At 44.1% G+C, this 16,242-nt stretch overlaps 2 protein-coding genes across 4 annotated transcripts in view; one reads left to right on the plus strand and one right to left on the minus strand.

Moving 5' to 3' along the window:
- Nucleotides 1-7,825, plus strand: part of REEP1 (receptor accessory protein 1) — a 69,480-nt gene extending 61,655 nt beyond the window's left edge. For all 3 annotated transcript variants that reach the window (XM_053361836.1, XM_053361834.1, XM_053361835.1), the window contains one exon: nt 5,219-7,825. In XM_053361836.1, coding sequence (XP_053217811.1) covers nt 5,219-5,290 — 72 coding nt within the window. In that variant the 3' untranslated portion in view covers nt 5,291-7,825. The remainder of the gene's footprint in view (nt 1-5,218) is intronic.
- A 2,735-nt stretch (nt 7,826-10,560) lies between these two features.
- MRPL35 (mitochondrial ribosomal protein L35) lies at nt 10,561-16,006 on the minus strand. Its single transcript, XM_053361839.1, has 4 exons — nt 15,889-16,006; nt 13,392-13,575; nt 11,123-11,267; nt 10,561-10,901 (listed from the first exon to the last, which is right to left on the minus strand). The coding sequence occupies exons 1-4, from the start codon at nt 15,920-15,922 to the stop codon at nt 10,713-10,715; spliced, it is 552 nt and encodes a 183-aa protein (XP_053217814.1). The 5' UTR covers nt 15,923-16,006; the 3' UTR covers nt 10,561-10,712.
- Between the last annotated feature and the right edge of the window lie 236 nt (nt 16,007-16,242).

The following is a 16,242-nucleotide window of genomic DNA, read 5'->3' on the forward strand; positions in this document are numbered from 1 at the left end:
AACCCCAGAGTTGGCCACGACTAGACCTAATGGTCAGGGGTGCCTTTGCCTTTACCTGTAGGAAACATATATACCAGGGGTCAGCAACCTTTTTCAGCCGTTGGCCGGTCCACCGTCCCTTAGACCATGTGGTGGGCCAGACTATATTTTGGAGAGAAAAAAATGAACGAATTCCTATGACCCACAAATAACCCAGAGATGCATTTTAAATAAAAGGATACATTCTACTCGTGTAAAAACACACTGATTCCTGGACTGTCTGCAGGCCAGATTGAGAAGGCGATCGGGCTGCATCTGGCCCCCGGGCCTTAGCTTGCCTACCCCTGATATATACATTTTAAAGGTGGGGAATAAACACAGAGATGAATTGATCAGTATGAATTCTCCCAACTCTCTTTTGTACCCAGCTCTACGTTTGTGGAGGCCCTCAGCAAAGTGGTCATCAGTTGTCCCTCCCTACCTGGGTGGACTTACCTGGCAGCGAGGGTGAGAGCAGCAGGTGGCCATTGAGTTCCCTCACATTCCTCTGGAGTGACACTATATATGTGGGGCATTGCGATAAATTAAAATGGTGACTCACAGACTCAGACATCAGGGCAAGTGTCAGGTGTTGGTGGGCCCTGCCTGAGAGCTTGTGGCCTTGGCAGCTGCCCAAGAGTGTCAGGAGCTGATGCCAGGCCTGGCTGCTCCCCTCCTTCCCTTTGTCTTACCGCTCATACGGGATGCTGCCCCCTTCCCCGCCTACCGGCTTCCGCTGCTGCAGTTTCTTCAGGACAAATAATTTTATTTTAGGAAGCAGGCTCCACGCAGCTTCCGTTTGGCAATCACACCTGCTGCATTACTTGCTCATACAGTGGATCAGTTTGCTAATAATAATAATAATAATAATAATAATAATAATAATAATAATAATAGAAGAAGGAACCTCATACGCAAAGTACTCAGCCCAGCCCAGCTTCATGCAGTCTCGCAGTTTAAGGGGAGTTAGAACAATAAAACAATAAAATAAAACAACAAATTAAAACAACAAAATGGAGCACTAAAAGGAATTAAAAAGTAAAATGGAAGAGGGAATAAAAACAGGTGCTAAGAATTGGTTATATAGCAGGGATTTGCCTTAGAGTTGACCTTAGAGCTCTAAACCCTGCTCCAAGCACTCGGCAGCCATCTTGGTCCCTGCTCCTCATACGTTTTTGTAATGGGAATTGGGCGTTGCTCGTGCGTAAGTTGCCGCCACTCTCGGCGAGGTTGCCTGGATTAACCTTCCCCTGGCTGGACAGTCCTGATTCCGCGTCTGTCTCAGTCACTGGCAGAATCCGTCAGTGGGCGTTTCCTGAACTTCTTCCAACATAAAAGTTCCTTGACGGACAGTCTCCGCCTAGCCTCCCTGCGCGGAAGTCTTCTGCGCAGGGTGGGTGTGGGCAGTGGAGGACCCGTACTCTCCTCGCTAGTCTCTGGTGAAGAGTCCTGGAGCCACCTCTCCGAAGCCCGCCTCTGCCCGCCTTTCTCTCTGGTGTAACGCTGATTTCCTTCCCCGGTCGCTGAGTCCCCTCCTTTCCTGCTGGGACCTTCTCCGGCATCGCTTGGGAGCCCTTCCTCCACTCCTGGCTGCGATGGCAGTTCCCTGACAGTTTTTGTAATACAGTGGACGCTCGGGTTGCGAACGTGATCCGTGCAGGAGGCACATTCGCAACCCGCAGCGCAGCATCTGCGCATGGGTGGGTCATGAATCGTCGCTTCTGCACATGCGCAAAGCACGATTTAGTGCCGAAACCCGGAAGTAACCCGTTCCGGTACTTCTGAGTTCGGCGCGGTACACAACCCGAAAACACGCAGCCTGAAGCGTCTGTAACCCAAGGTATGACTGCATATAAGATTTTCAGCAGACCATTGATAGGATGGCCTCTACAGTAGTACCTCGAGTTACATACGCTTCAGTTTACATATGCTTCAGGTTACAGACTCCGCTAACCCAGAAATATTACCTCAGGTTAAGAACTTTGCTTCAGGATAAGAACAGAAATTGGGCGGTGGCGGCACAGCTGCAGCAGGAGACCCCATTAGCTAAAGTGGTGCTTCAGGTTAAGAACAGTTTCAGGTTAAGAACAGACCTCCGGAATGAATTAAGTATTTAACCCGAGGTACCACTGTACAATATTCTTGAATTCTGAATGTTGTCATCAAATGAACCAGATGTTCATTCGGGCCTTCTCTTCTGTCTAATTGGCTAGGCCTGCTTTTCTCAATCATTCTAAGACGTCAGCATTGGTTAAAGACAGTGAAAAGGTGTGAGCAGCACCCTGGTTTCTCACGAAACAAATGAGAACACTGCCTGTACATTTTGCCTCACATCTTGGGTCCCCCAAGTGCTAGCAACTTTTATTTTAAATGAAAGAAAGCTGAGAATCAAGGGGTTGCGGCTTATCCAGGGAACACAGCTGCCGCTCCTTGCAAGCAACCATGGTGGTGCAATGATTCGCTAGTCTCATCTGATTTCCTACCTAATATCAGTGAGCCACAGCAGTTGTGCCTCAAGCGTGGGAAAGGGAACGGAATGTGTTGTGTGATACCATTAAAGTGTACCTGCATAGCTGCTTGGTTCCTTCCATTTGTGGTGGCATCAGAATTGATGTGATTATGGTGAGACTGTTGCTATGGACTTTGTAGGAGTGGCTGTGTTAGCTCTCCATTCTGGTAGCATTATTATTACGCTTTGGCATTGTAGCTGGTGGGAAAGCCTACAATTCTAATCGTGCTGGTATAAGCCCCAGCACAGCAGCAGCTAGTTGAGGTTAGATCATAGGATTGTCCTGCCATCTCATTCATGGGTAGGCAAACTAAGGCCCAGGGGCCAGATCAGGCCCAGTCGCCTTTGAAAGCTGGCCCGCAGACGGTCCGGGAATCAGTGTGTTTTTACATGAGTAGAATGTGTCCTTTTATTTAAAATGCATCTCTGGGTTATTTGTGAGGCATAGGAATTTGTTCTCTCTCTCTTTTTTTCCTCTTCAAAATATAGTCCGGCCCCCCACAAGGTCTGAGGGACAGTGGACTGGCCCCCTGCTGAAAAAGTTTGCTGACCCCTGGTCTAATTCTTGATTTGAATGCTTGCTTTCAATGCATCTTTAGTTTAATAACAGGCCTTTGCTGTGCAAATTACAACTTGCCCCCAAAAATGTGATATCCATAGCATGGAAAATAACACAGGCACCAGTACCGTATTTTTCGCTCTATAGGACGCACTTTTTCCCCTTCAAAAATGAAGGGGAAATGTGTGTGCGTCCTATGGAGCGAAGAAGCCATAGCCCCGCGACCCTCTCCCGGGTGGAGAGGTGACGTGCGGCTATGGCAGGAGCCTCTATAGCCGCGCGTCACCTCTCCAACCGGGAGAGCGCGCGCGGGGCTAAAGAAGCCATAGCCCCGCGACCCTCTCCCGGCTGGAGAGGTTGTGTGCACCGACCCCTCTCGCTCTCCAGGCTTCCAAGATAGCCGCCTGAAGGCGACTGAACGCACCTTAAACGGCACCTTGTTTTAGAGGGGGAAAACCAAAGGGGCAAAATTCTCCCCCTCTCTGCGCAGTGCCTCCTGCCGCTTTGCTGAAGGGGCGCTGGGCAGAGAGGGGGAGAATTTTGTTTTATTGTTTTCCCCCCTCTAAAACAAGGTGCGTCCTATTGTCCGGTGCGTCCTATAGAGCGAAAAATACGGTACCTCCCAAGAGCTCACGGTGTGGGAGAAAATTTGTTATATGAGTTTTAAAATGGTAATATGTTGATGGACAGGTTCTGCTCTTAGTGTGGCAAACAGGTTATTCTGATGAGCCTTTCTGAATTAATATAATAGAATATTTATCAGAATAAAAGATTCTGATAAATGAAGCACCTAACCTAACCATTCAGTCTGCGTCCAATTCTAATTAAGTAGCTGAAGACACCGTGCAAACAAATGTCGTATTTTGAGGCCTAAGGAACAAAATAAATACATTTTTTTTCAACTACTCAGATATTAGTCTGTTTTCTGTTAGTGAATATTTATACAGTCAGCAAATGCAAGGTTAAGTTTCAGTAACGTGTATTCTGTTGTAATGAGACTTAAGGAGGTTGAATCCTGACAAGACAGAAGTACTGTTTTTGGGGGGACAGGGGGTGGGCGGGTGTGGAGGACTCCCTGGTCCTGAATGGAGCAACTGTGCCCCTGAAGGACCAGGTGTGCAGCCTGGGAGTCATTCTGGACTTGCAGCTGTCCATGGAAGTGCAGGTCAATTCTGTGTCCAGAGCAGCTGTTTACCAGCTCCATCTGGTATGCAGGCTGAGACCCTACCTGTCCACAGACTGTCTCGCCAAAGTGGTACATGCTCTAGTTATCTCCTGCTTGGACTACTGCAACGTGCTTTACATTGGGCCTACCTTTGAAGGTGACCCAGAAACTACAACTAATCCAGAATGCGGCAGTCAGACTGGTGACTGGGAGCGGCCACCAGGACCATATAACACTGGTCCTGAAAGAACTACCATTGGCTCCCAGAATGTTTCTGAACACAATTCAAAGTGTTGGTGCTGACCTTTGAAGCCCTAAACGGCCTTGGCCCAGTATACCTGAAGGAGCATCTGCACCCCCATCGTTCAGCCCAGACACTGAGATCCAGCTCTGAGGGCCTTCTGGCGGTTCTCTCACTGCGAGAGGTGAGGTGACGGGGAACCCAACAGAGGGCCTTCTCGGTAGTGGTTCCCTCCCATCAAATGTCAAGGAAATAAACAACTATCTGACTTTTAGAAGACATCTGAAGGCAACGCTGTATCGGGATATTTTTAATGTCTAATGTTTTACCATTTTTAATGTGCTGTAAGCTGCCCAGAGTGGTTGGGGAAACCCAGCCAGATGGGTGGGGTATAAATAATAAAAATATGATGATGATGATGATGTTGATGATGTAGATGTAGCTCTGTTTATCAGCCTGACAAGATCCAATAAAGTATTCCACCCCCATCTTTTGGGATGCCTTGGATTTATACCAGCGCAGAGGACATTATTTTGGTGCTAAACATTAGAATCATAGAGCTGTAGACTTGGAAGGGACCATGACCGTTCTGGGAGGCGAAGGCAGCCTTACGCCTATTCTGGAGCTGAAGATCCTCACTTGCTAAATTCCTGCACAAATTGACTTGCATCTCTGGTGGCTAAATGAATGGAAAGACTAACCAACGCTGCATTTTGTTTTTGACAGGCACCGCCTAGGAGCCTTAGACCTCGTTTCAGGAAAAAAAGTACCTCATCCTCAACCACTGAAACCATGTGAGCGTGATGAGCCATTAGCACCGAAATCCACGGAATGTCTCTCTTCTGCCTTAAAAGATCTACTCCGTTAATAATGTAGGGGGAAAAACAGTGGTGAGATGGATGTGCTTTTGATACTGCAACGTTATAAACATGGCCTTTCTCGCTTCCCTTTCCATTTGCTGTGGGTTCCCTGACCGTTTCTGTGGCATTGCAAACCCAGAAGGCAAAAGCAACCCCCCTGGATTTCTTTGCAGAGTAGCAGCTCTTTCAGCTATGCTAGTGAGGCTGTACATTTGTAATTACTCCTTACATCAGTTTAGTTTTTAGCTCTGTGAGTGCAACCAGGAAAATAATTATTCACCCGTTCTAAATACTTGGATCCATCCTATTTATTTTGGGCTTCATAATGTATAGAGTGGCAGGGGCCACAGATTTTTCTACCCAAGCGTTCTCCATCATATCTTTATTACAAGACTGTGAATGATATGACAAATCATGAATTCTTTTCACTGTACAGGTGTTAGACATGAGCTTAATCGCCCTCCCCGCCCCCTGTAAATTTTATTTATTGTAACTCAGATACTGTGTGTACTCCTGAAAAAATAAAGCCAGAGGATTTTAGAGGAGGAGGAACTCACAGATGTGTGCGCACACATGCACACATGTACGTATTATCACAAGATATGGGAGCAGAGGCACTTTGGTTTTGACGACAGTGATTGGCTGAGGCTGACATCCTAAGCATATTTACCCGGATGAAAGTCATGCTGAAATCAGTCAGACTTTGTAAACAGAATTAGGATTGCATTGTTAAGTATATTATGCATAAAAGAAACTAATGTTGTAACTCTTGGCCAACTTAATGAACATGCCTACAGCATGGAGTCATAATAAATGCTAGGAGGTAAACCAGAATCACATTAGCAAAGTGTGGGTTGGCCTATGTGAAAGTCAGCCATGTCTACACATGGGATTTTAATCCTAACATTTTCCCACCAGGTATGTAGGCATTTCTTTCAGAGAAAGATAGTGGAAGACTGTAACCAAACTCCCTCACGTAATGCAAAGATTTTGGCTGTAGTTAGCTTCTGGTAGAGTTCACAATAGTCTGTAGATCCCACGGTGCGTTTGTAATTTTAGAGAGGTACAAAATGAGGAAACAGTACTAGGATTTGTGTATTCGTGCTTCAGATTGGTGTCTCTTGTAAGTGTTGAGCATGTAAAATCTAATTCTGTAGACAATTGTATGTGTTAATTAGAATATTTAATATTGTAGAATATAAAAGATCTTGCCACTGAGATCAGATGGGTAGACTGCAAATGATACTACTGACCTCCTTCATGTGTAGCAGGGATTTAGGTGGCTGTGTTTCAGGTTCCAAGATTAGCACTATGAAATGTCTGTTAAATATTTTTGTTTTGGGTTTAAGAATCCATATCCTAGCCTCCCTTCATGCTTCTTAAATGTTAATTTGGAACTTCTCAAATTTTTTGAAAAGCCTTAAAAAATCCAACCATTGCATAAGCATGTATCAGCATGGTTACTGCCGTGCAAGAAAACAAAAACAGATGTCTCCAACAGTTACCATATTTGGATCCGATGCCATTTCAGTCAACAAATGAATAATTTAGATGGCAGCTAGAAAATATTCAGTTGTAGCAGAAAAGCTTGATTTTGGGGGAGTTCAGCTAGCATATTTGTTGAGCAGTTTTTTGAAGTCTGTATACATTCACGCACAGAATTCAAAGTTGTCTGCGACATCAGCAAAATGACATTATCTTGCAAGCAGATAACTTTTGCCAATATATACCGCTATGTGTGACAGAATAAAATGAGAAAGTGGCAATTTTGTATTTAATTATGCCAAAAAGACACATTTGTAAATTTCTCCTCGCATGCTCATTCTACCTAAAGCGAACCGATGTCTATCTGACCAGCTGTTTTACTGACAAGTATGACTGTTCTGGACTTCCTGTTGTTTAGTGCTAAGGTGAAACTCTCTGAATTGCCTTATCTCTCAAATTAAATTCACTGTAAGGGAAAAAAAATCACTGGTAGTTGTGCTAATCAATCAGTTGAACTGTGTTATCTGTGTATAGATCAGTGAGAAACATGAATGGCTAAATAAGTGTAGCACTTATGTTCCATATATTTTTAAAATCTGCAATACAATGGAAGCAGGTTGTTCACAGCCTTGGCTGAGACATGTGCATCAAAACATATCAGCTTCCAGCATTTTGAACACTCAAGACTTGTACTCTTTACCAATTTACTAGGGCTATCCATTTTATTTTCAGTAGAAGGCTCCTATATAATTTAATTTCATGTACACATTGGGGATTAATACGCTGTACTGTCTTGCTTTGGTTCTCTAGTCTTACCTCCTCGGACCAATACTGGGGGTCAGCTTTGCATAGCCAACTTTAGCTTCCACAATGCTCTGTTTCTGCCGGTTTTTGTTTTTGCATTACAGATGTAAAACCATAGAACAGAGGCGGACTTTGGTACTCTTTGGTAACAGGGTGTCCTGCGAGAGCCCCAGATTTGGTGCCCCCAAGTTCATTGCCCTGTGTTGGGGAACTGCCTGCATCACCCCAAATCCAGTGCTACATAGAATCATAGAGTTAGAAGGGACCCAAGGGAGAGAACAGTGAGCCACACAAGGGGCAATGTAAGACTGTGGTTCCAGCACAATACTGCTTCTGTTGCTACAATTCTAGTATTGTAAAACTATGGGGAGGGTTCCCAAACATGTAACTGTAAAATGTTCTTTATGGTAGGAAAATAGCCAACTTCACAAGAGAACAGGCTACTATGGCTTAGTTGCGTATGCCCATGTTATCAGTACTGATCTAATTACCAAAGTTTCTCACCCTTCACTATTCATGGGGATAGACCATAGTTGAGCACATGCTTTGGTTCCACCTTCTACCTGCAGAAGGTACCCGTTTCAATCCCTGGCCCCTCCAGTTTATGTTCATGTGACATACCTCTGCCACAGTCTCTGGAGAGCTGTTGCCTGCCAGTGTAGACAGTACTGAGTCTACTCTGGTATGAGGCACAAGGTCCAACTAGATGACGCTTAGGGTCCTTTTCAACTCTATAGTTCTGTGAAGTCAGACCATTGGCCTACCTAGCCAATGGCTGGTGGTAGCAGGGAAAATATTTTATTTCAATGTAAATCAAAGAACTTCACCAGTCAGTTTTAAAACTAAAACACTGGGGGGAAAATGCTGAACATAAAGTTGGGATGCTCTCTAGCCAGTTGTAAACAACCTGCTACCTTCAAGCTGTACTCTGCAAGGTAATTGTACTCTTAAGTAGCTGATACATGTACTTGTGCCTAAATGCTTGTTAATTACTCTTTTGCAGTTTTTTTTGCAAGTACCTGCTTTGCACTTGGCACACTATTTGAAATTGTCAAGAGCACTGTATTTTAGAGAGTAACGCAAGTGGCCAATATCTGAGGCTGGTAACGGGGCACTTAATATTTGTTTGTTTCCACTGATCCATAGCAAAGACATGCTAGGCTAGAACATTGAAAAATGCATTGTAAGATCACATACTACAACAGTATTCCAAAGGTCAATGTTTTGTTATAATGCTTGATATACATCTTGAAAATAAAGTCTTAAATTTTTCTTTTAAAAAAAGGAATGGGTCTTCTGTTCAAAGTAGGCGAAACTGTTATAATCACACTTCTAGTGGAGGGGGTGAACTCGAAGGCAACGAATAATGCTAAGGATAATGACAAAGAAGTGAGAGCCACCTCAAAGGGGGAGTCCGAGTCGGCCCTGGGCGACGGCATGGGATTCGATCATTTCCAATTAATAACCAGGACCCTGCGCTGCATCTTTAAGAGCATAAATGGGATTTCCATGCAGGTGAATAACCTCCACCAAAAGCTTGAGGCCCATTTGTTGGAGTTGCAGCACAACCTCACTCTGCCTCCGAGGGATTTAAAGGGACAGAGGTGTACCTCCCCTGTTAGACATGAAAGTGGTTCTGGTGGTCACTTATTAAAAGCTCAATTGGACTCTCAATCTCTGATCCTACAAGCAAACAAAATATGCCTAACTATACGCTTCTATATAACTATATAATACTTCTAATATTGCAGTATTATAATATTATTGTAGTGTTCTGATTTCTGTAGTTGTTTGTAGTGTCCTAATTCTTGTAGTTGTTTATCTCCACTATATGCTATCATTGTATTGCATGGGTAGGCCCAATCGCCTTCTAAATCCTGCCTGTGGACGGTCTGGGAATCAGTGTGTTTCTACATGAGTAGAATGTGTCCTTTTATTTAAAATGCACCTCTGGGTTATTTGTGGGGCATAGGAATTCGTTCACCCACCCTCCATATAGTCCGCCGCCCCCAAGGTCTGAGGGACAGTGAAACGGCCCCCTGCTGAAAAAGTTTGCTGACCCCTGTTGTAAGGGGAATCTTAATAGATTAGCAAACTGATGGTCTACTACTGCGACATTGTTCTACAGTGGTGAGATTTTGGTTCCTCACCTCAAGCCAACAAGGTTCACTGAGTGATTTTGCACCAGTCATTCTCTCTCAGCCTAGCCTATCCCATTGGTTGTTGTGGGGAGAGGAAAATCATGTATGTTAAATGGAACTCCTTGTGCCTTGTGAATAATTGCAAGGCTACTTGAGGAAATGGCTGGGATTTGTTTGTCTTGATGGAAAGAAGGAAGACTTCATTAATCAGTAAGAGCCTCAAATTGGTAATATGACTGAAGATTTCTACTAGTATCTTGAATGATTCTGATACATCATTTGAAACAGGTATCAAGTACATACATTCACACATTTTTGTGTGTGTGTCTATTTGTGTTCTCACATATAAATAAACCAACAATTAAACAGAAAAGTATAATATGAGACAACCATCAGTAGTGGAAGTTTCATCATTTCCACGACTGCCCAAGGAGTTACAGCATCTCTCTTGTCATTTAAAAGTAATAATTACTGCAAAGCTGAAATTTTTTATAAGCCAGCCATTAATTACTCATCAAAGACTTTATCAGCTTGCCGCCTTTAAGACAATCCATGTGCTTAAATTTTGCACTTCTATTCAGCAGAAATAATAAATGGACCATGGCTGAGCAAGGCTAAATGCTTATTTTATACAGTCCCAAGATTTAAAACTGTAGCTATAACTATTTAAAACAGTTTTGAGGCATATAATTTATATTCCACAATCAATGAAAGTATATTTATACATTCTGCAGCTATCACCCTTTGCTAATAAAACAAAAGAATTATGCAATCAATCTTTAGAGTAATCAGATCAATGGTTTATTTTGCACCAGTAATTTAACATAAACTGTTCATTTGCTTGTTAGACAGATGTATGGAAAAGTAATCAACCTGAACCATTAATATTTGGACTGGCATACAAAGATCTGCAGGTGTGCATTTGACAATTTATAACTTCAAGTTTGTACGATCATGGTATTTTTGGTAGGGGTCATCAATGTACCAGTTTCTTCTTTTCCAGAAGGAAGATGTCATTTTATCAAGGAGCTTAGACTGTGTTTTATTGCAGAACACATGTTCCCTCAAGCGCCTCCTCCGCCTATAATTTTTTTTCCACAGCCGTTTCTTGTAACCAGCCTGTCATCAAAGAGTAAAAGATTTAATTCTTCAAACATATGAATGGCTATCCACAAAATAAATACATAATCATCACACAAGTAGATTTTCATATAGCCTGTTCTGTCCTTCATTTTTTAATTCTTGTACTTTTCTAAGCTACAGTTACAAAAGCAGCACCTCTCCCACACACCGGCATATCATGCTGTCAAGACAATAAAATTCAATGAAGAAAATGTTACCCTTCTCCTTAGCCAAAGGCCACAATGCAATCTGAGAAATCTGTGAATCACAGGTTTTACAGTTTTCCTTTTTCCTTTTCGCAAGCCGAATTTGATGAGAGTCCTTACTTGCTGATGAAGGATACTTGGGAGCAGTGGTGTTACACTGAAATTTATAGGGAATCAAGAAAATATGAAGTTAGATCTAACAGCTGTGACCTGTTTAATTTAGCATTTGACTAATCAATGTCTCAATAGCACAGAAACCTTATACCAAGATCCTTGAAAAGACAAAAATCTCAGCAATGCTCCATGAATAGCAGAAGTCACAAAAATGTTCAAATGTCTCCTTAAAATTACTTCTGTTATATAAGAATTCAAACTAGTGCACTGTGGATGAAGAGGATGTAACACACGCTCACCTCCAAAGTATGTTTGTATGATCACACCACAATATTGTTGTTGCTCCCATTAATTCCCACCCTGACCTCACCAAAGTGGCAGACTTTGGTACCCTGTGCAAAGTCAAAATTTGCCCACTTCTCTGTGATCAAACCCAATTCTATCCCATGTTGTTTCTCTCATGTTCCTTGAACAGTAGAAATGGGGGAAATTGCATGAGATACGGGAGGTGGGAACATGCATCCCCATAACGGCTCTAGCATGCACATAGGGGAGAAGGAACTGGGATCTTACTTTGTTAGTACTAACACGAAGCCTCATCAATACCTGCTTCAGAATGCAAATTTGGTGCATTAATACATGCCTACCAACGGGCTAGTCCTACCCCCATAATTGGCTTCTGGCACAAATAACAACCCAATGGGCAAATGGGAGGGAAAAGAAGAAAGAAAATGGACTAATGCGTCCTTCCTTGTTTATGTGGCTTTGGCAGCTGCAGTATGAATAATATTGAAAAAATGTACTTTTCCCAAGCTCCAGAAAGCAGAGATGGATTGGGGGGTGGGGGAGGCAGCCTGGGGAAAAAGCATTGGCCCTACCCCAAACGACTGAGGAACTGCAGTCACAGCTTAGCAACTACCAGGGCCTCTTAGGTAGGAGGTTTGAAGACTGGCAAGTACACTTAGAACTCGTAAGGGAAACATATATTTTCTTCAGTGTGTTGTAGTTTCATGCAAATTACTAATCCCAAACTGAATCAAGCACAGAGGAATCACCTCTAACTACTGTTGATATTTTGACATCTTAGCCAAAGTACACATATAACCTAATACAGTGGTATCTCTGGTTACGAACGTAATTCGTTCCAGAGGTCTGTTCTTAAGCTGAAACCGTTCTTATCCTGAGGCGAGCTTTTGCTAATGGGGCCTCCTGCTGCACGCGCACCTCTGGTGCACGATTTCCGTTCGCATCCTGGGGCAAAGTTCGCAACCAGGAGACCTACTTCCAGGTTAGCAGAGCTCCTAACCTGAAGCGTTCATAACCAGAGGTACCACTGTACACACGAGCAATACACTAGGAATCCTGTTACTACTATTAGTAAGGAAATTGGGGCAATAGGGACTTTCCCCAGCATTTTACACTACTATTCGTTGTTGTTCAGTCGTCTTAAAGGTAAAGGTAAAGGTACCCCTGCCCGTACGGGCCAGTCTTGCCGGACTCTAGGGTTGTGCGCTCATCTCACTCTATAGGCCGGGAGCCAGCGCTGTCTACAGACACTTCCGGGTCACGTGGCCAGCGTGATAAGCTGCATCTGGCGAGCCAGCGCAGCACACGGAACGCCGTTTACCTTCCCGCTGGTAAGCGGTCCCTATTTATCTACTTGCACCTGAAGGTGCTTTCGAACTGCTAGGTTGGCAGGCGCTGGGACCGAGCGACGGGAGCGCACCCCGCCGCGGGGATTCGAACCGCCGACCTTTCGATCGGCAAGTCCTAGGCGCTGAGGCTTTAACCCACAGCACCACCCGCCTCCCAGTCGTCTTAGTCATGCTCAACTCTCTGTGACCCCATGAACCAGAGCATGCCTTGGAATTTCTTCTCAAAGCTTCTCCTTTTGTCCATGGAGTGTTCATGGCAAAATACTGGAGTGGGTTGCCAGTTCCTTCTCCATACACTACTATATAATGGAATATAATGGTGCTTTTACGGACAATCAAGCAAATACTAGCTCCAGCTCAAAATCTGTAAAAATCTAAATTTCAACAGTAAAGAGGGGAGAACATGCAGGATATGGTTACACATACTTTGACTTTATTATGGTTGGGGACCAGGTAGAAGGGTTTAAAACAAAATCTGTATGAAGGATTAAATTTTGTTAAATTGTGTCTACCTGTTCAAAATTGAGACTGAATGCCCATTAGACCCACTTCCAACAGAGAGGAGAGGTTTTCTGGTGGAGATTGTTGATATCTTCCTGTGGCTGATGTGAAGTGAAGACAACCAAGAAATTGGACGGATGCTGTAAGAACTATTACTGGCCAAAGGGACCAAAGGGCAGAACGATCTTAAAACCCCTAGAGAAATTAGAGAAAACATTATGAAAAGCAAGCAGACCATGTATCAAAAAATGGAACCAGGAACAGCCTTCATCTGGCTTCTCCCTGTTCTGGACTTCTCACGGTGAGTGTTGACTATTATGAGACTGATGGAGCCAGGTGAGCTTACCAGCTTAATTTTCCTCTCACCAAGAGAGAGAGCAGGAGGCAGGCAAAGATTACCTCAGAAGTCAGACCTCACAGCCTGCTTCTACCCTGCCACCCTAGAAGATTGTCTAGGGCAATCTTGGGTCCCCAGATGTTGGGCTACAACTCCCATCATTCCTAGACAGCATGGTCAGGGATGATGGAAGTGGCAGTTCAATAACATCTGGGGAGTTCAATAACATCTGGGGACCCAAGGTTGAGAAAGGATGGTCTGGGGCTGTCAACTGTCCTGTGGAAAGGATCCCAATGGCTTTTAATGGCTCATTGTGGGGTTTTTCTTTAATGTAGTTTAATGTTTCTTGTAAATTGCCTTGGAAGGATTAGAATCATGGAAGGCAGACTATAAATAAATTGATGAAAATAATAATTAAAAATATATATTGGGGGTGAAGAGTCAACGTGGAAGGGCAATCAACCAAATGAGTGTGTGCTAATAGGACTTTATTGTTTAAATAATAATAAACCCACTACAAGACTTCATCAGATCCTTGCCAGTTTTCTTTTGTAATCGTTAATAATATGACTCAAAGTTGGTGAGATTTCTTGCTTACAGCATTTCACATTAAGTGAACTGCTATGATTAGTCAAAGCACTAACACTCAGACGCAAGGAAAGTGATGGTCAATTTCCAAAAGCAGCATTGTGTCGCAGTTATCCTGCAAAATTTCATCACAACCCCCATTCCTGCTTGAAACAGCAGCAACCTTAAGATGAAAGTCTTCAGGTTCTACTTTTATTGCTGCTCATCATTTTAACCTGCTTCAGCCTCTGCTGGGAGCCAATGCTATTATACCTATGGCCTCCGTTTCTTTTTCTTTCTTTCTTTTTGCAATAGCTAGTTTAGGGTGACCTAGTGACGGCCAGCCTTTCTTCCAAATTTGGACCTGTGGTGGTAGCTCCAAAATCGGTTGGCAACTGTGTGGTCCGAGTGGGGTCAAACCAGCAAGTCCCCCATACCACCCTTTAAAGCCCTAATCGGCCTCAGTCCAGTATACCCGAAGGAGCTTCTCCACCCCCATCGTTCAGCCCAGACACTGAGGTCCAGCTCCAAGGGCCTTCTGGCGGTTCCCTCACTGCGAGATGCCAAGTTACAGGGAACCAGGCAGAGGGCCTTCTCGGTAGTGGCACCTGCCCTGTGGAACCGCCCTTCCACCAGATGTCAAAGAGAAAAACAACTACAGTGGTACCTCGGGTTAAGTACTTAATTTGTTCCGGAGGTCCGTTCTTAACCTGAAACTGTTCTTAACCTGAAGCCCCACTTTAGCTAATGGGGCCTCCTGCTGCTGCCGTGCCGCTGGAGCACGATTTCTGTCCTCATCCTGAAGCAAAGCACTTAACCTGAGGTACTATTTCTGGGTTAGCGGAGTCTGTAACCTGAAGCGTATGTAACCTGAGGTACCACTGTATCTGACTTTTAGAAGACATCTGATGGCAGCCCTGTTTAGGGAAGCTTTTAATGTTTAATAGTTCCAGTTACAGATAGGTAGCCGTGTTGGTCTGCCATAGTCAAAACAAAAATTTTTTTTTCTTCCAGTAGCACCTTAAAGACCAACTAAGTTAGTTCTTGGTATGAGCTTTCGTGTGCATGCACACTTCTTCAGATCCAGATCCAGATATTGAGCGTATCTGAAGAAGTGTGCATGCACACGAAAGCTCATACCAAGAACTAACTTAGTTGGTCTTTAAGGTGCTACTGGAAGAAAAAAATGTTTAATAGGTTATTGTACTTTAATAGTCTGTTGGAAGCCGCCCGGAGTGGCTGGGGAAACCCAGCCAGATGGGCGGGGTATAAATAATAATAATATTATTATTATTATTATTATTATTATTATTATTATTATTATTATTATTATTTCCTAACCAGGAGCTCCAAGTCCCACTGCCAAGCATCACATGCAACAAAATAATACGAATAATCAAGTAGGGCCAACGATTTATTATAGGCTCTCTCCCTCTTCCTGCGTGTTCCTCGCTCTGTACTAAAGCGAGGCAACCGTTAAAGCGGTGCAGGCCAAGCGGGGCTGCAGGAGCGTTGACTCTCTCCCCGCCTGTCACTCCCATGACGACACCCGCGCCCCCCCCCCCGTGCGACCCTCAGTCATTCCCCCGATCACTAACACTGACCTGGGAGCCTCCGTGCCGCAGCGAGCGCCGCCATGTTGGCTCCTCCGCCCGCCCGCTACGGCACCCACGGAGGGTCAATAGGAAGCAGAAAGCAAAGGCGCGCGCGGAGCGCCCCGCCCCTGGCCCCGCCCCCTTCGCTGCCTTATCAAGGGAGGATCGGCTGGTCGGCGCCCGCCAAAGGAAAGCGTTCCCGGCTCAGCTCAGAAATGCTGGCTTTTTGCGGTTTTAGTTTGGGAAACGATAGACCCCGAAATCGATTTTTGCGCGTGGCAAATTTGCTGCTTCTTCTTTTTTTTCCAATTTTTTAAAATTGTTTTTCACAACATTATAAACAAACACATAAGACAAACAAAC

This window comes from Podarcis raffonei, chromosome 13 (assembly GCF_027172205.1).
Source record: "Podarcis raffonei isolate rPodRaf1 chromosome 13, rPodRaf1.pri, whole genome shotgun sequence".
In the NCBI taxonomy this organism is placed as follows: Eukaryota; Metazoa; Chordata; class Lepidosauria; order Squamata; family Lacertidae; genus Podarcis; species Podarcis raffonei.

Coding starts and splice junctions, on each gene's coding strand:
- MRPL35 (XM_053361839.1), bottom strand. CDS start 15,922: ATGGCGGCGCTCGCTGCGGCACGGAGGCTCCCAG. Junction 13,576..15,888: donor TGCGGCACGGAGGCTCCCAG/GTCAGTGTTAGT, acceptor TAATTTCTCTAG/GGGTTTTAAGATCGTTCTGC. Junction 11,268..13,391: donor TCAGTCTCAATTTTGAACAG/GTAGACACAATT, acceptor TATAAATTTCAG/TGTAACACCACTGCTCCCAA.